This window comes from Danio rerio, chromosome 11 (assembly GCF_049306965.1).
Source record: "Danio rerio strain Tuebingen ecotype United States chromosome 11, GRCz12tu, whole genome shotgun sequence".
Taxonomy (NCBI): Eukaryota; Metazoa; Chordata; class Actinopteri; order Cypriniformes; family Danionidae; genus Danio; species Danio rerio.
Window position 1 is genome coordinate 23515735 of NC_133186.1, and position 20293 is coordinate 23536027.

The following is a 20293-nucleotide window of genomic DNA, read 5'->3' on the forward strand; positions in this document are numbered from 1 at the left end:
CTGGTCAAATCATTATTAAAATGCTAAGTCAATCTCTCTGTTTTGTTTGTTGTAGTGCTGTATTCATACCATAGTAATTGTAGTGTATTGACTTTGAAATGGGACTCACATATGAGGAATGTATATATTTTGTGTTGGCCACTTAATGTATAACCCTGAGTTACTTTTTGGTTGGCCATCTGTTTGTTTCTAACGAGTCTCCTGTTTTCGTAACTGCAGACTAGTTCAGTAAATAGAAAGAAACAAGAAATTCTGAATTTCGGGGTTAATTATTGTGATCTCCCAATTGCAACAGAAATACCGGGAAATGTCAGCCTTATAATCTTAAAATGTCAGCAAAATCCCCTTTTCATGATCAATTTAGACAGAATGCTAGAAAATCATTCAAATACTCGCTCTAAAGTGACGTTGGTGAAGTAGCAACCACTGTTCTGACGTCAGCTACAGATTTGAATGAATGGCGGAAGAGAGTAGTTCCAGACTTTTAGATTTTTAGAGTCTCTAGATTTTCTTTCTTATATACATAAACACGCAGTCAAACTGTTGTATAAGCACAATATTACATGATTAGCAGTGCGATATGGCTGTATATCGTCACTGGTGAGACACTGAGGACACACAACACATGCCTCCTACCAGTGCTGATATACAGCCATATCGCACTTCTACATGTGTGATATTGTTCATTTATATTACATACTTATTTGCATCCTTGGTCATGTCAAAGTTTGATGTCTTTATTATTCTTCTAAAAAAAAGAAAACCTAATAATCAAGCATGAGAATAATCTTGCATTTCCTCTGAAAAAAGAAAAGGAGTCCAAAGTTTATTTCCAATAAAGCAATGGAGAAAAAAAATCACATTTCTGAGTACAGCTTTAAGCCTCTTCTGTTTCTCTTCTGGCCAAACTGTGTTTAAGCTTCTTTGAAGTAAAACAGGAAGCAGAACACAGATATGAGGATCAAAGCTGGACCTTCCTGTGGCCTCTTGACTGCAGTGTGAACCTGCCCTCACTCAACTGCAGCGGGGGAATCTAATGAAACCAGAACACACTCCTCCAACACACAGGAAAATGGCTCATTTCCAAGGTCAAGAAGGCCTTATTGCTGATAACAGCTTTGTTACGCCATTCACAGGCCAAGACAACCTCAAATGCTGTAGTAAAAAAGGGATATTTCACCCAAAGATGAACAAGTAATCACTATTTACTCACCCTCAAGTTGTTGTCAACCTTTTTTTTTAGAACACAAAAAGTTATTTTGAAGAATGTTGCGAGCCAATGATTTCAATTCAGCTCCAGCAATTTTCTAAATATCCTCTGTGTTCAACATAAGAAAGAAACTCAAACAGGTTTGGAACAACCAATGGGTGAGTACATGCTGACAGAATTGTCCTCTTATGTGAACTAATCCATTATTTTTTTTATGTAAACCTAACCTAACAACCTGATCTCTCATCACTGTGATCTCAAGTACAAACACGGCCTAATTTTACTGTCACCACTGCACCAATAAAAGCTGATCTCTCATAACACGTTTGGAGGAAATTCAACCTCTACACAGGACTCCAGCAGCTGCAATGTATCTCACTACCACCATTATTACATAAACCGCTGGCAAGCATGAAGCCAGGGCTAATGAAAAGCTTATAGTTTCATTAGAGAGCAGCTCCAGACAGGAGGAAGTTATGGGTGATGTCTGAGTGAAGTGTGTAGGGAAACACTGTCAGGCAGGTTTGGCACGTCCATCAGTGTGTCTTTAAAATGACAGATTGGTCTGCCAGAGTGGTTGGATGGTAAAGAGGGTCCAGTGATTCCTCCTGTTGGTCCGTCTGAAAGTGTGTGTGGAGCTTTGATCAAGGCTCTTGAGGTAAAATGATCCATGTGGCTTCTTCACCCTTGAGCAGATGAGTTTGTGCTGTTCAGTGAAGTCAGAAGCTGAGCTCACTCATTATGTTTTGCCCAGAGACTCTGGATGGCTCTGATTTAAAGGGTCACGAAACACCAAAACACATTTTTTGAGCTGTTGACAGTCGTATATGTGTCCCACACTGCTAAAAACACTATTAGGACACCTATATTTCACTAAAAAGTGTAAATTGGTTGTTTTTGCGTTATTTCAAGTAAATTCGTACTTACGGTTTGAAACAAATTTTTGAAGCTGCGTCACGGTCGTGACATAATAGCGTGTATTCCAGCGTGCAGACTGGACGCCTGAGCCAGAGTGTGTCTTATTACGTCTTACAGTGAGATGCATTAATGCATGAGTAAAGCTTGGTTCAAACCAATCAGCGCGCTCTATTGTGCAACTTCATTAATATTCATTATTGTCACCGTGTTTACACGACAGAGACGCCACGTTGTGTTGGCAAAACAAGCGTGAAGTGTTGCTTTTATTGTTTGCTGCCGTTAAGTTTTGTTTTCATTTTCTCTCTGTGAGAGCTCAGCTGGCGTCACGTGTGGATTAACAGTGTACGCGACGCTAGACAACAATAACTTACGTGTCTAAGGAGGATTATTGTTTACCTGAGAGCTGTTCTCATCTGCAAACGCTGAGATCCGGATTCGCTTGTAGTCTCCTCTTAATAAAGACGCAGCTCTAGTTGCTGGTGATTGTTCTGTCTCTACAGATTTGGTAAGTGAGCGACCAGTGCTCTTTGTTTATTCAGTTTGTTCATATCGAAAAAAGTTAACTATTGCACGAGTACAAACATGTTAGCACCACAACCAAACTTTAACCTCGTGTAGGGTTTTTACCGCATTTTGTGACCGGAATAACACACGCGGCTTTCTGACACTACCTGCCGTGTGCATCTAAGTTTCCGGGAAATGTGGAGGTTTTTTTTCTCTCATTTGCCGAGCGGTATCAAACATTGCGTGAAAAATACACGCTTAGAGCAGATCCTCGAATCAAATATCTCGTTTGTCGCGAGGGGCATGAATAAATTCCCTGAATGAAAGAGCCAAACTGCTGTTAAAGTCCAACATTTAATAATTTGGCAAATAATTCGACTACAGATGTTGATGTAGGTTAAACACCATCACTTTTTCCTGTGTGTTTATTTTGACTCTGAAACTCGCGCGTGCCCAAATAGACACTCCCACACCCTCCCACTTTAGTTCCTCCGACACTCCCCCCTAAACAGAGCTGGACACGCCCACTTTTTTTACTTTTTCCAAAGTAGAGGTGTGAAAACACCCTGCTGAAACAAGGGGGTTTCATGGACCTTTAAGCAACATGTCTTCTACACTCATTTGACAACTTTTATACACAATCTTACTGTACAAAAGTGAACTTTACTTAAAAACATAGGTGACGTTACATGGTATAATCATGCTGTTATCTTTCACTAAGTATTGTGTTTTTCACAATTTAAAGGGTTTATATTTATTTTTAATTATAATTAATTATAAAATATTAATTTTAATTAATATTAATTATAAAGGGTTTATATTTATTTACTCCTAGCATGTAATACTAGTCATTTGCTAGCCACAACTAAAAGTCCTTCAAATGCTGAAATGACATTATTTTTTTCTGAATAAAAAAGAGAGAAAAGTTTATATCAGGGTTTCTGCAGATTTCACAAAGTGAAATTTAAGACTTTTAAAGACCTTTTTAAAAACATTATAATAAAATTTCAGACTTATACAGGGCTGAACACGACCAACCTGGTTGGTCATGTGGAAAAGAGGTTTGCTTGCCTCATCCAAAAAAATTTAAATCTAATTACTTATTTTTTTGCCTTATATCTTAAATAATGTGTCAAAACAAGCAAACCCTAGTTGTATATACACACTTTTTAAACAACTTTTCTTTAAAAAAATAGTATATAGAGTTTTGATGAAGGTTTTTTAAAATGTATTGTTGGTAATTGGAAACACTGACAGATGAAAAGTAAGACTTGTTCAAAATGATTTAAGACCTACAAGACAATATTTCAGTGAATTCAGTGAACACTTTTTAAAGGCTAAAATTTAGTTTTTGAAATGTAAGACATTTTATATATATATATATATATATATATATATATATATATATATATATATATATATATATATATATATATATATATAGTAATAGGGGAAATCCGCAAAGTAGTCAGCTTTATTTTTACAACTATTATAGCTGTCTTAAGGCTGTAAAACCCGTCAATACACACTTTATACACTTTTCTCAGACATGCATTAACACTTTTACACTTTTCTCTCATTTAAACACTCTCAAAGTTCAAACCTTTGTAGAAAAATAAGTCCAGTATTATAGAATGAGTCTAAAAATCAAAACTATTTGATCTTCATTTATTTATTCCGTAATGGTGCCATAATCCTGCACAACTTCTACCTTCCTTCAGCATGTCCAGAAGTTCATAGCTTTTGTGCGATGGTTAGCATCTTTCTCTGCCTTTTGGGAGCAGATTTTTCCGTCGACATTGTGGGGAGATAACTTGCAAACATACAGTATTGCACTGTTAACGATCAGAGATTTATGTCAATTTGGCAAGCTAAACACATTCTGTACTGTGCAGGAGATGTGGCATGGAGGAGATTGACTGACAATGGTCTATAGCAAATCAGGACGCAGAACACAATGTGCTGTAGAAAAAAAAACATGTCAAAACGCATGAAAGAAATCTGCGGAACTGCTAGGCTGCAAAAAATGAACCGCGTAATAGCAAGGGACCACTTTTATTTTTAATTTATAACATTTTATGAGTTATTCATTAAGAAATCAATGAATACTTTCCAAATCGATCTGGTGAGTTTTCATTTCACAAAATATATCACAGTAAAACAAAATATCACATTGTCATAATTTTCCAATATCGTGCAGCCCTAATATAATATAATATAATATATACATATATATATATATATATATATATATATATATATATATATATATATATATATATATATATATATATATATATATATATATATATATATATATAGTCTTATTTTTTTGTTTGGCTGGAATAAGGAAAAATATATGTATGTATATGTTTGTTTTTTTCCAATTGGCTACAAAACAACCCACTGTTGTCTAATGACCTGCCTAATTAACCTCGTATAGCCCTTATATTACACTTTAAGCTGAATACTTGAAGAGTTTAGATGCAAAAACCTCTAAAAGCCATCTGATATTTCTAAAAAACTTTCTAAAATTAGCATTTTTCTCCGGCTTTTGTGTGTAGGCTCAGTCATTTTACTTTTATTCATTCATTTATACATTCATTTTCTTTTCGGTTTAGTCCCTTTATTAATCTGGGGTCGCCACAGCGGAGTGAAACGCCAACTTATACAGCACATGTTTGATGCAGCGGAACAGCAACCTTCTTGCTGTGAGACAACAGTACTACCTACTGCGCCACCGCGTCAACCCATTTTACTTTTATAGTGACGAATAAGTTATTTACATTGCCTTTAGAGTGAAACAACTGAACATAAACATAGGAGGCTGACAAAAATGATCATTTAAGGAGGACATTTCAGATGGCATTTAGAGATTTTTGCATCAGAACTCTTCACTTGTATCTTGCAAAGTAACTAGTAAAATATTATTTATTGTAACTACGAAAAATACAAATGCATATTCAAAATTAGTTATTAAAAATAATTATGTTTAAAAATGTATTGAAAAAATCTTCTTTCTGTTAAACAACACTTGTGAAATACTTTAAAAAAGAATAAAATAATTGTAATATTTATATAGACACATGCACATATACAGTATAATGTAAATGTGTCTTGACTTGACGTGACTCAAAGCCTCAGGAAAGCAAAAGGAGATTCTTACTAAACCCTAAAAGCTAAAAACACATCATCTCAGCAGCTCAAAGTCTTAATTACACCACCCATGCAATCCAAACAATCCTGTGAATCAAAACCACAAGAAATGAGCCACGTCTCTAAGCCTGCATCTCACATCCAGACACGTTGCTTTCTATTTACGGTGACAGCAATCTAAAGTCACTTCCTCTTCAACATCCAAAGCATTTATTAAAAAGCTCCAGGAGGGCATTTCATTAGCACTTAGCCTTAAGCTTGGAGGATAACCTTGGCTTTAATCGAAAACGGACTGCTCATGATGATGTTTTACGAGTCTGGTGTTCTTTTGGGAGACTACTTTGTGTGCTGACACATGCTGAGAGTCAGAAACGGATCTGTGTCTTCAACCCTTGAACTGACGGCTTGAATGAGCATAATATATGTAGGAAGTAAACTTTAAAAAGCAACCGACTCCCAGTAGGGCTCTGTTGCTCTTTATAATGTCTCTTTATCTTTATAAAGCTCAATTCATCACGTCTAACCGGTTGTGCATTAAATCAAGCCTGTCTGATCAACTCATTTCTGGTTTTGTGGTTGGGCTGAGCAGCTGCTTCAATAAAACGTGGGGCCAAAATTCACTGCCAATGAATTCTGCCAAGATTATGTGCCTCGTTTTCATGCTTTTCTCCTTTATTTTGTGTGTGAGTGTGTTTTTGAATTCCCTCACAAGGAGTCTAGACTCACCAGTATTCCTCAGGGGCTCCTCCACGGTCGTAGACGGGGCCCTCCAGCTCACGGGGCCCTGGAAAGATGCTCTCGTGGTGGATAATAATGGTTTTGATGAGCTCGTTCACATGTGCCTGGCAGGAGACCTGATCGTGGCCCTCAGGAACAGACATGAGTGTGGGGCCGAAGCAGATAGCCAGGTTGTAGGGGTCCATCATGTTGTCGTCACTGTACTGAGACAGACTAATAAAAAACGAAAGAAAGAATATTTTAATAACATTTTGTTAACACAATGGATTTGAAATGAAACAAACAAGATGTGCATTAACTGCAGACTCTTAGATTTAACCTCTTAGGGCTTAGTGGCCACATACGTGGACAGCACATTTTAGCTCTTGAGTGATTATTTAAAATGCTTTGAATGTTTTATATTTTGTTACAGACATACAGTGTCATCCTGCAACTGTTTTGCAGCATATGAAATGTCCCAAACACTATTTTAACTGTCCAAAATAGGGGAAAAAAAGTTTTTACTCTGATAGTCAAAACACATTAAAACATTTTTTCTTTCAGGAAAAAGTGTTTTATGTAAATTGGGACTATGAGTCCACATATATGGGCATAATTTTCCTCTAAGAGTACATCATATCAAAAGATGATACTTTTTTTTTATTCTAATTAGGTTTCAATAAGCCCAAATAGCAAAGATAAATAAAAAATGCTTGTAAAAAACACCTTGGGCCTTTGGAGGTTAAAAAAAATGTATGGCAATCAACATTTTTATTAAATACTTTGCACTTGATTAGCAACATAATTTGTAAGCCACCTTTGACTAATTCAATTTTAGTTAATATTATATTACTACTAGTAAGCAGTTTTGGGTGTAATAAGATATAATCAGGGTTCATATTCATTTTTACGACAAAAATTCCATGATTTTTCCATGACTTTTCCAGGACACACAAGTAAATTTTCATGACCTAATGTTTAATCTAATGTCTATGTATACATGGAGAATAATAATAAAAACAATGCACATTTAAAAACATTTTTCATAAAACACACAACAATCTATTTAGTTTGAATACATTTTTTATATCTGTTGTATGTAAGATTCTTTCCCGCTGTGCCACCTCTGAAATTGAGACTAAGCCGAAGGAAAATGAATGAATGTATGCTTACAGTATTCATAATGTGAGACCATGTTTTTGGTTAAGAGCAGAAAAGAAGTGAAGACAACTGACCTATATTCAATTTTACAGATATATATGTTAAATTAATTTCCATGACTTTTCCAAAGCTTTGTGGGTTTTTCTGTTTTTTCTAAAACTTTTTCAGGCCTGGAAAATGCCATGTCAAAATTCAATGACTTTTCCAGGTTCTCCATGACCGTATGAACCCTGTATAATGTAACTAGTTACTGTAAATTTTGGTATAAAAGCAAAAAGTAATTTCAGTATGTAATTTATTTAACTTTACTTATATTTGCCTAAAAAACATTTAATAGCTATGTATAAATCGGTTCAGATAAGTAATTGTATTATTTTGTTATACAGATAGATTGCAAAATATAAGTTTGTCCCCCAAAGACAAGGGCTATAGGTTGAATAAGCTAAATTGGCCGTAGTGTATGTAGTGACTAAGCTGAAAAGAAAACGAATGAATGAATGAATGAATGAATGAATAGATAAATATATATCATTTTGTTTTGAATTGTCTATATGTATTGAGATTTATAGGGCTTTTATGTAGTACCGAGTCATGTAATCAAATTACTTATTATTAGACAATTAGTAATTATAAACGTCATTTAAATACAAATTCAATGATACAATTAGTAATTACCACGGCCAGACAGAATCTGCGGACATTTTTAGATATTTCTGCTCAGAATTTTGTACAAAATCTACAAACTTATCTGGAACGATTTTGGGAGTATCATGAACAAAAACTTATTATTTATAATAAAAATATTACCATTCAAACTTTTAATTAATGTTTACAATGCAAATCCAATTAGATCAACTTATTTGGTAAACAAAGCAAGTCTTTCATATAATTTATTTACTAAAAGACAGAAAATATGACTTTACAAACTGTATTGTAAATAAATCATATGGACATTTTCATATTAGTCAATAATATTACTGAAATTTATGTAAAAACGGAATAAATATGAATTTACACACATTTACACAAGTAATTAAATGTACTTAATGAGGGGCTAAAAATGTGTGGATTCCTGAACGTGCAGATTCTATGTGGGCCTAGTAATTAGTTACCCAAACACTGCTAGCAAAACATTTGCATGTTTACAGTTTTCTGGTGTAGGTTAATGTCCACTAAACCTAAACCTGGGTTACACAATAACTGCATTTAATGATGTTTCCTAATGAAGGTAAATAATTAATGTATATTATGAAAATTAATAATTATTCAGTCAATCAATCAATCAATCAATCAATCAATCAATCAATCAATCAATCAATCAATCAATCAATCAATCAATCAACATATGAATGGACAAACATTTAAGAACTGATCATATTTGAGGTGCACCAAACACCAAAAACATGAAACAAAATAGTCATTCTAATAATTTGCCTATTCTCATGGAAGGAGCAGCTCCTGCTGGACTAATGTGGAAAACAGCCTGAGTCTCTATTTACACGTCCTCACAACAGCTCATTCATCATGGCCACAAGCCATCCTTCTCTCATTTAAGTGTGTCTGTGAGACTCTTCTGAATTCTTACACCTTCTTAATTGTTCCCTTTCTTACTCTGCAAGGCGCCCACAATGTTTATCACTGAAAACTCCAAATAGTGGTCACACGTATCCTTATTTGCATGTGTGTTGGAATAAAAAAACACATAAACTTGCACTTGGAAAGGCTCTAAGGCAAATTTACGAGCAAGGTCCTTCCCAGACAATTACAACTGCATGAAGTTCTTCAATTGCCCACCTCTCTGTCTAATGCCCACCTCATTCTGTAAATGAGGTCTCCTGATGTGTATACATATGTGAATGTACGCCAAGCATACAGTAAATGCAGACAAATTAAAAAGAAGTCTTCAGCTAAATGTGCATGAGCACTCAGATGCCATAGCATGAAAAAATGCATATGCATGGTGGTAAATAGAGCCGAACATTGAAGCACAGCTTCCATTTAACAGAATCATCAAGAAATGCGACCTGAATCTTTGATACTTAAAGTTTACAGCAGTACAGTTCAGTGATGGCAGAACTCATCTCACACTGTAAAAAGACTGGAAATGTGTGCTGGGGTCAGATGAGTCCAAATTTCAGATTTACTGGAGGTCGGCTACATTTACATGACAATGATGCAGCCAGAAACTTTAACATGATGTTTTAAAAACGAGCAGCATTTATACATCTGCAGAAAAATGACACAAGAATGCCGTATTATATATGCCAGGCCAGAATTTGGCGTTGTCGATTTGTTAGTAAACCTATAAGAAAGTGCACACATGCCGTCGGCGGCTCGGCAATGGTGCATATTAAAAGAAATGTTACTGTAAGAAAGATAATCAAACCATTTTGGTAAATAGACTTAATAAATAATCTTTACTTACATTTTTTCATTGAGATTGAATGTTAGTGATTGAACGGGTGTTGGCACGATTAGGTAGCTTTACATTGACAGAAGAAAATAAATACCTGTTAAAAAATTATTTAAGGCCTACAACACAATTTTTCTGTGAATTTAAGACTTTTGAAGGCCTAAAATTTTGTTTTTAAAATTTAAGACAGTTTACCATTTTTAAAGACCCCACAGATACCCTGATATATTTAAAGTTAAGTAATCTACTCTTTGCTGATGAAGTGTTAGGAAACACTTGAGCAACAGCAACCCAACCCCCATTATTGTGCAGTTTTGTTTGCGCTTACCTTTAATCTACACCTCCCTAAACACATACATGCACACACGACATCATCATTTTTATAGACTCTCATTTTCAGGTGTTTACACTGACATGACAATTACAGTACAATCCAAACTTCCCCTTTGTGACCATTTTTCAGATTTGTTTGTTGTCAGTCCCAAAAATGCAGTTGTTTTGTAAACAAACAGGCAAAACCCATAAAAAGAGTCCTGAATACTTTAATAAATAATCAGCAATGACATTCATATTGATCTGAACTGAATAAACATGAACTAATTCAAACAAAACCAAATATCTGTGAAACTGAATGTGACTTACAGTATGAACTGAACTTGATTCACACTTGATTCAACTTTAAACCTGATTTTCCATTATTGCCTATTTTCTTTGTGAAACTACTTTGAAACAAATAGAACTGTATTAAGTGCTATAGAAATTTGACCAAACCAAAGAGACCATCCAGGCTTTCATGAGCGACAGATGCAAAAAGCAAATGTCTGTCATGGTATGGGCCGCACATAAACGTCCAAATGGAGAGGCTCCAGCCAAATTTACGAGCACTGTCCTTTTCTCAGACAGTTCCAACTGCACACGTCTCTCCAATTGCCCACCTCTCTATTTCTCTTAATGTGCATTTGTGAGAGTACACTATACATCCCTACAGACAATGCACACAAATTAGAGAGCGAATTAAAAAAAAGCAGCAGTTCTTTAGAGAACCATTCTGGCACCTCCATTGACTTTTATAGCAGAGGAAAGATCTATCGGCAGTAGTGCAAACAGAGGAGCCATTCACAGAGGCCTACAGACATCACGCATGGGAGCATTATGGAGGTTTATGGCGACACTATACCTCTACGCAAACTCACTTCCCCCTTCTGGCTGTGATACGAGGCCTGGAAAGGGTTCAGATGCTTTCGACAAACCAGAACGTACCACAGCGGCCTGGAGCAGAAGCTAAGATGGTGTTGTGGTCTGGAGGGTCTTTCAAAAGAACCACAGGGTGGAAATAAGGAGGCAGAGATATGGAGGGACACTTTCCAAGTAGGCTTGAGAGCTGCAGTCCTCAGCTGGAGTAGCTGGGTACTGTCCAATCTGCTCTTTTTTTTTAGAAGAGAATATTTAAATCTGTTGTAAAAAGGTCTTGTAAAATGGTAAGTTTAGATTGTATATAAGCTCTTTGTATGCTGGGGTAAGGTTAGCTGCCGTAAATCACTGGAAAATGGCAAGGGTTTAAAGGGGAAAAACATTCACCCAAATGATTCTGTCATCATTTGCTTGGCCTCATGTGGTTCCAAACCACTAACTTTTTTTTTATTTTATTTTTCATTCACTAAAAATGTCATATCTTCAGGGGCACAAACTATTCAGGGGTAGGAAAGGTGAAAATATCAGGTTTAAAATGTGGAATAAATGTGTTAAAAAGCACGGTTAGTTTTAGGAGATTTAGATAAAAAACTAGACATCATTACTATACATTTTATTTTATTTGATTAATAAATAACATATATTCTTATATTAAATTCTAACATTCAGTGCTTTAATATTCTTGTACTGCAAAATAAAAATATATAAGTATGTATTTATTCAAGTTCTAACAAAGCTTATGCAGCGTTTCTGCAGGTTTCTTCAAGTGAAATTTAAACCTATTTAAGACTCTTTCAAGACCAATATGAATGACATAGTCATAGTTAGACGTATACAGTGCTTAACGCTAGGACTTCCCAAAGATTTTTTCTACTAGGCTGGGTACTTCTGTAAATAGTTTTTGTATTTATGAAAGATCATGTAAAGGGATGTAAAGGGACAGTGTTTCTTTTGTATTTTTCCCTGATTAGGTTTTTTAGTTAGGACAATTTGCTAGAAAATGTCTAAAAGCTGTTGTAAATTGTATCTCTTTGCAATAAAAAACTTATATATAAACAAAAAGTTTAAAGATCGATTATTAGTGATTGGGTGTCAGCCCGATATGGTAGCTTTACTTGGACATCAGAAAATAAAGACCTTTTAAAATATTTCAAGCCCTACAGCACTATTTTTCAGTGAATTTTAGATTGTTTAAGGCCTCTAAATTTAGTTTTTGAAATTGAAGACATTTAAGACTTTTTAAGACCCTGCAGAATAAATATTAAATTTTTTAAAGAATAATTATTATTTAATAATAACAACAACAACAAAAACAACAACAACAACAACAATAATAATAATAATAATAATAATTATTATTATTATTTATAATTATTATTATTTAAGACTAACTATTTAAAAAATTTATCAAATCTACATAAACTATTCAAATGGTTTATTTTGGACTCAAAAACTTTATTTTAAGCTAGAATTCGGGATCTTTTGCACATCCCTAATGCCAAACATGTCTCAGTGTCATATCTGAACCAAACGCAAATGCAATTGCGATCAGATTTGGGTGCTACAGGTTACATTTTGAACAAATATTGAATTACATGTGGGCAGCACGGTGGTGCAGTGAGTAGCAACCAAGGAGCCCCGGCTGTGTCAGTTGGCATTCCTGTGTGGAGTTTGCATGTTTTCCCCACAAGTCCAAAGACATGTGGTATAGGTGATTTGTCCGTAGAGTATGTGTGTGAATGAGTGTGTATGGGTATTTCCCAGTGATGGGTTACAGCTGCGTAAAACATATGCTAGATAAGTTTGTGGTTCATTCCGAAAATGAAAGAATGAATGAATGAATGAATTATATGTTAAACAAACTACTCAATAATATAGAATATAGAACAAGTCAAACGCACCACATGTACTTAAATTAATATTATTAAGCTTAATTCAGCCCAATTAATTTTCATTTTATGGAAAAGGGCACCTGACACATTCTGTGAAACATCTACTTTTGTGTTCCTCTGACACAAGAACCTTGCTTTGACTGACATCCGGTGGACCAAATGACTTCACAGCCCTCAACTTTAGTTAAAATCCCAGACAAAGGAACAAACTTGGTAAAAATCTAACCAACAGAACTCACTGATTGAGAAAAGCAAACAGGTATCTCATGATAACCAGGATGTTGCTGGGCAGCGACAGCAGGACTTTTCGGATGTGCACAGCTCTTTCCTGGAGGCTCTCAATGGCTGGAAAAAAACAACAAGTAATGAGTTCAAAAGCTCCTCCATTGTCTAATCTAGTCTGCAATACACACGTGTACTGTGGGTGTAGGAAATAAAGCGAACACTCACAGACACAGGACATGAGGTCATGGAAGACTTCCTTAGGAAACAGGGCGTTTTCCAGGCCTCTGAAGTAGAGCTTCAGCACTCCAGCGATGGAGTCCATATCGTGATCATTCTGATCTCCAGCCAGCGGATCCTCACCTGAGACACAGCAAGCCTTTAATAATGCAGGCCTGATGTGAAATGGTCAAACGCTGGCTCAGCGTGTGTCGCTTCAGACAGACTCACCTCTTTCAAAGGCGTTTTTAATGTCATTGACCTCCACCTGGGAGCCAGACACCCTGAAAATCCCCTCATGATGAAGACCTGAACAGGCACACAGATGTGATGTTATGAACATACATCAGACTTATAGTTTAGAGTTTATTACAGCAGATTGTGATGTCAATACCAGCTTAATAAATATAGTTTAACCCCAATATTAGTTTCTTTGGGTTAAATAGATTTATATGGATTTCTGTACAATCAAAACAACTATTTTTGTTTGATTGTATAAAAGTACAAATTTCAAATAAAATATTAACATTTTAAATTGTTTAGTCAGAAAATAGTCTCAATTACAAATGTTTTAAACCCCTAATCAGGTGAAGAACTGTTTATGGTAACTGTATTGACATTGATTGTATTTTTTTGCATCATAAAGTCTTGTAATAACCCCCACTACCACTACAATGATTTTTTCCAACTGATTCAATGACTGCTCTAAAGGGTTAATAAAAATTAGTATTATGCTGTCCCCTTTTCACTATTTTATGCCCCCCAAAAATAAAAATAAAATAATTAATGCTGTTAATAACAACATTTTAATTTAAAATGCTAAGAAATGTCATCCATAGTTTACAGAATTAAAAAAAAAATCATTCTGGTTTACTCTGATACAAAACTATAAATCAGGAATCCTGAAAAGCAGCGTCTTCTTCTTTTTTTCAAGAGCTGTATATTCTGAGAACATTTAAAAAAAAACATCCATCAATCTTTAATCTTCACTTATTCTTAACATTTTTTTACAAATATTTTTATAATAATAATAAATCATAAATTAATTCATATATTAACAATATAAAAAAATAGTTCCCTAGAATCCTCAAAATGTGAGAGAATGGATGAATCCATATATAAATATTTGACAAATATTAATGACTTTATGATTTGTCCTGTCATTTATTAATTTTCCTTCAACTTACTGCCTTTATTCATCAGGGGTCACCACAGGGAAATGAACCACCAACTTATCCAGCATATGTTTAACACAGCGGATGTCTTTCCAGCTGCAACCCAGTACTGGGAAAAATACACTCTCGCATTCACATGCATACAGCAATTTAGCTCATTCAATTCACTCATACCACATGTCTTTGGTCTGTGAGGGACCCGAAACAAACCCACACAAAAGGGGAGAACATGCGAACTCCACAAAGAAATGCTAACTGGTCCAGCTGGGATTGAACCAGCGACCTTCTTGCTGTGAGACGACAGTGCTAACCACTGAACCACCATGCTGGCCCCTGTCATTCACGATTACTCAATGAGAACATTCTGAAAAAGCACATTTTAAAAATAAGCATTACATAAAATTAGTCATTTAGTTTTTATCAAGTAATAAATTAATAAAGTATTTGAATTAAAGCACATTCATTTGACATTAGTACATTTTCCATTATCTTTACCGAGCCCAAAAATGACTTTGTGTCAGCAACCATTATTTGTTTTTAGGTGGAATTTTCAGAATTCAAAAGGAAAAAGAAAACATATTGGCTAGTGCTGAAGGACTGTAAGAGCTATATACTGTATGATAGAAAAATAAATGAAGCGGAACAGAACACTTTGTTCATTTCATCAGGGAAAGTCTAGAGAGCGACACAGCAATAGTGCTTTTGGCAAGAAGTGAGTGAGAGAAGGAGAGCTCACCGTGTCGACTGATGAAGCGAATACAACTCTCCACCATCAGGGGAATGATTTGGATGGCTTCCTAAAAGAAGGAACAGTGAAAAAAAATAAGAAGAAAATACACATGTCTGTTCAGATGGTGGACATTCTGCAGCACAGGGCACCTTTCAGAACAAGGGGATCATAATAATTATATTTGCATCGGGTGGGATGAAAAAATAAGCACACCAGTTTGTGCTGTGCCATGAGGGAATGGGGCAACGGTTGCTAGGAGACAACGTTTCACCAGACTTTCTTTTTGTTTATTTGGGAAAAGTGGAGCTGTATGCGGGCCACGTCTGGCCTGAACTTCACTGCCCGGAGGTCACACTCTTAAACATGCTTACATGAGTACAAAACATTTTTACTTTCAGTAAATCTCATGCTTCTCCATTCATTTGACTTTTGAATATTGCTCATGCTGTGCCCTCTAAAAATATTGGACAACTGAAAAAAAAGTTACACATTTAACATTTAAACTTTGATCTTTTAGCTTAAAATATCAATAAAAATATCTACGTTCATTAAGAACAGGCAAGCGAGAATAACGATAGTTTAGTCAAAAATAATAGGTTTGGCATAATTTGTTTCACACACATATATATATATATATATATATATATATATATATATATATATATATATATATATATATATATATATATTTTTTTTTTTTTTTTTTTTTTTTTTTTTTTTTAAGAATCTACTCATCTACTCTTGTCCAAAATCGAATTCTTCGGTTTGTGTTTAAAAAAAATTTATGGCAGAAAATCAAGTGTTTTTTTGTTTTCCACTGGCTTTTTGGCTCATATTTATCAAGCAAGTTTTCCACTGGCTTTTTGGCTCATATTTATCAAGCTTGTCATCATTTGTGGAAAGCATTGTATATGAATATCGCTCACTAGAGGGCGTCATGAACACTAAAAGGACAAATGAAGGGTTGCAGTGGTTTCTTTTGTTTGTTCACCTGTACTGTAGGGTTCAGGTGGTGGGATAAATGCATGCTAAATTTATCTCACTGGCCTGATTTTAAATCCTAAATTTATCCTGCTGCGACATGCACAGTTAATTTACAGCTGCATTTATTAAATAAGACATGCACTGAACAGGAATTTTTGTCTTAATGAAAAATATTATCTGCAAATATAATTCATAAAAGGATTAATAAGATTTGTTGACTAATAATAATTATCTGAGTTGAAAAAAAGGGATACTAGCATGTTCTCTGTACATATCAAAATCTATCATATCATATAAAAATCTAATAAAAATACATAAAGCAAATAATAAAAAACTTATTAAAGTAAAAATCTGACAAATAAAATTTTAACTAAATTGAAAATATAAATACAATCAAATACAATTATTTAAAAAATAATCCATAATCCTATAAAAAGCTAAACTGTTACAAAAGTTTAGTCAGATTTTTAAAAACATCTTTAAAGTTATCAAAGGGTTTTTTGGTACCATATATATATATATATATATATATATATATATATATATATATATATATATACATATATATATATATATATATATATATATATATATATATATATATATATATATACATGACACAAATCAATAATTAATTCAAAAAAAAAAGAGAGAAAAAAATTAATTTAAACTGAAAAAGTCTTGCAATGCAACAGTAAATCAATTCTGCTAGCGAGCAGTGATAATTACCTGTTTCCGCACAGTGGAGTCCCTCCGTCCGCTGATGGACATGAGAATCAGAAAAAGAGAGGGAGAGCGAAAAGGGGGGAGAGAAAGTGCCGTCATTATAATGGATCATTTTCCCTCAAAACTGCTCTCATTTTCCTCCACATTCACTTCACAAACTGCCTGTGGCCATTAGCCCAGTGGAAATTAGCCTCCTGAAAAGGTTCCTATTTTAATCCACTGGCCTTAAACACACACACACACACACACACACACACACACACACACACACACACACACACACACACACACACACACACACACACACACACACACACACACACACACACACACACATTCAGGCTTTCACTAGTATTTGTTGTGAAAGCACTTGTTTTGTGTCTCTTCTGTGAACTCTTGTTTAAAAGTCCGTCCCAATTTCCGGACCTCATTGTAAATGGAAAGTAAATCACCTTTTCCCGGCCTCGATTAATAAATCAGCAGATGTGAATAAAAGATGAATATGTCTAGACAAGATATTCATCTATAAATGGCTCCCAAACATCTGCATGTGTGCAAAATTAGTTCTTGTGCGTAAACCGTATACATCTTGTTTGGATTTGTTGAGTTTCCCAACACTGCACTCACCTGGCAAGGCAGTAGTCCGTCTTCTGACCTGGAAAAAAAAATAAAGAGAGGAAAACAATTAGAGGGAAGCTGGATGTGCGAGGAAGAGGCCACAGCTGGATGTGGTTTCCTTTGGGAATAAAAGCCTCATCCCGCATGTTGTCTTTGCTGTCACGGAGGACTTTCCTGTGGGACGCGACCCTGTATCCGCATGTTCCCCTCTAAACACATTCAGTGACATCACAGCGTGTCGTTTTTTCCCATCACACACGGCTCCACTTAGAAAAATGCCAAACGTGCAACAGACTTCAGTGAGCTAATCATCCTAACCACTTTCCTTCCCTCAGTTTGTGCTGGAACATTCTGTCATTTTACTCCATGACAGCAGTTACACACTGTACTGTTCCTGCAGCATTTCACAGCGCAGAATCTGTTTTTGACATTGGATAACTGGAGTGATTCTAATTCAATCAATGATTATGCCATTCAATCAAAATCTAAATACGCTACCTGACAAAAGTCTTGCTGCCTATTCAAGTTTTAGGAACAACAAATAATAAGTTGACTTCTAGTAGATCATTTGGTATCAGAAGTCGCTTATATGAGGCAAAGGCCTCTAGATTACGCTTATTTTACCAATATAAAATATGATCATGCCTTGATTTTGAATTATTTACTTTATTAGTTATTTATTTAATAATTTAATTTAAATAATTTATTTAATTATTCTGAATTATTGACTTTGCTTAGTCAAAAGTATTGTCACTTAACAGAAATAAGGTACAGTATAGCATATAAAGTCATGGTGCAGTGGAAAAATAACTAATATTGTGTGTGACTCCCATGAGCTTAGATGACTACATCCATACATCTTTACAATTACTCAGATAACTTACTAGTAAAGTCATCTGGAATGGCAAAGAAAGCAGTCTTGCAGGACTCCTATGATTCTATGGATTCATCTTCAATGCCTCCTCCTTCATCTTACTCCAGACATGCTCAATAATGTTTATGTCTGATGAGTGAGCTGGCCAAACCTGGAGCACCTTGACCTTCTTTGCTTTCAGAAACTTTGGTGTGGAGGCAGAAAATGAAAAGAAGCGCTATCCTGCTAAAGAATTTGCCCTCTCCTGTGGTTTGTAATGTAATGGGCAACACAAATATCTTGAAACCTCAGGCTGTTGATGTTGCCATCTCTCACACGCCCCCAAACTGAATGTAATTAAAGACTATAGAATACACAAGACCCGGCCCTACCCCGCGTTCTAGTACAGGAGTCAATCAGCGATCGCTATATGGCGAATGAAGCCTGCCTTCTAGTACAGAAGCCAATCAGCGAACGCTATATGGCAAATAAAGCCTGCCTTATAGTACAAGAGCCAATCAGTGATCGCTATATGGCAAATAAAGCCCGCCTTCTAGTACAGGAGCCAATCAGCGAACACTATATGGCAAATAAAGCCCGCCTTCTAGTACAGAAGCCAATCAGTGATCGCTATATGGCGAATAAAGCCCGCCTTCTAGTACAGGAGCCAATCAGCAATTGCTATACAATGACAATCTCTTGAGTAGGGATTTGAGTTTCTGCAGATTTTGTGTGATATGAACATTTAAAAATGAAACTAAATAGACAGTTGTTGTTTAATTTTATTGATTATTTGTAATATAAAATATAATCGTAAACTTGGCAAGCAGTTATGTAGAATTTGATGTTTCCCCATTCAGACAGAATGCCCGAGCATACTGCCTGAGAGGTGTTTCAAAAATTGCCACCAAGTGAAATGACTTGCCCTAAATGGACTTTGACGTAACCCCAAACCATGATTTTATCTTCACCAAACTTGACTGATTTCTCTGAGAATATTGAGTCCATGCAGGTTCCAATAGGTCTGCAATATTTGTGATGATTGGGATGCAGTTCAACAGATGATTCATCTGTAAAAATATAACTTCTGCCGCTTTTCCAAATCATCAACTAGGAGTAAAGTTATTATTTTTTGGAATTATTAATATTTTTCTGGAATCGATGATAAGAGTCAGGTAGTGTAATGTCGAATGGCTATAGTACAGGAGTTTATTTTTATGTTTCCTAAAAATATCTAAAACAGAGGTGAAAGCTACAATGTACAAAAATTCCTTGTTTATCTTAAAATGCATAGATCATCTTTCTGACTGCACTACTTTTAGTGGGTGCTGGTTATTCGTCAACATAGTAATCAACACCATTACTCTCTACATCTCACATCATTATCTCTTCGCTATCAGTCTGATTCTCTTAGCTTCACTTCCTGTTCGCTGACAGCCCAATCTGACTGGCTGACAGTTCGCTTCTAGTCTGGAGGAACGTACGTGGGAGGAACATCAGAGTGAAACAACACTGCAGTGCACTTCTCTCTCTCTCTCTCTCTCTCTCTCTCTCTCTCTCACACAGACTCGTTTTTCTCTGTCTTGTAGTTTGGCACATGACCT

General features: G+C 35.3%; 1 protein-coding gene across 5 annotated transcripts in view; it reads right to left on the minus strand.

Moving 5' to 3' along the window:
• srgap2 (SLIT-ROBO Rho GTPase activating protein 2) overlaps positions 1-20293 on the minus strand; it is a 181332-nt gene that overhangs the window by 13860 nt on the left and 147179 nt on the right. For all 5 annotated transcript variants that reach the window (XM_073915896.1, XM_073915898.1, XM_073915897.1 and 2 more), the window contains 7 exon segments: positions 17846-17873; positions 17222-17252; positions 15515-15575; positions 13835-13912; positions 13613-13747; positions 13402-13507; positions 6515-6739 (listed from right to left, as the gene is read on the minus strand). In XM_073915896.1, coding sequence (XP_073771997.1) covers positions 6515-6739; positions 13402-13507; positions 13613-13747; positions 13835-13912; positions 15515-15575; positions 17222-17252; positions 17846-17873 — 664 coding nt within the window.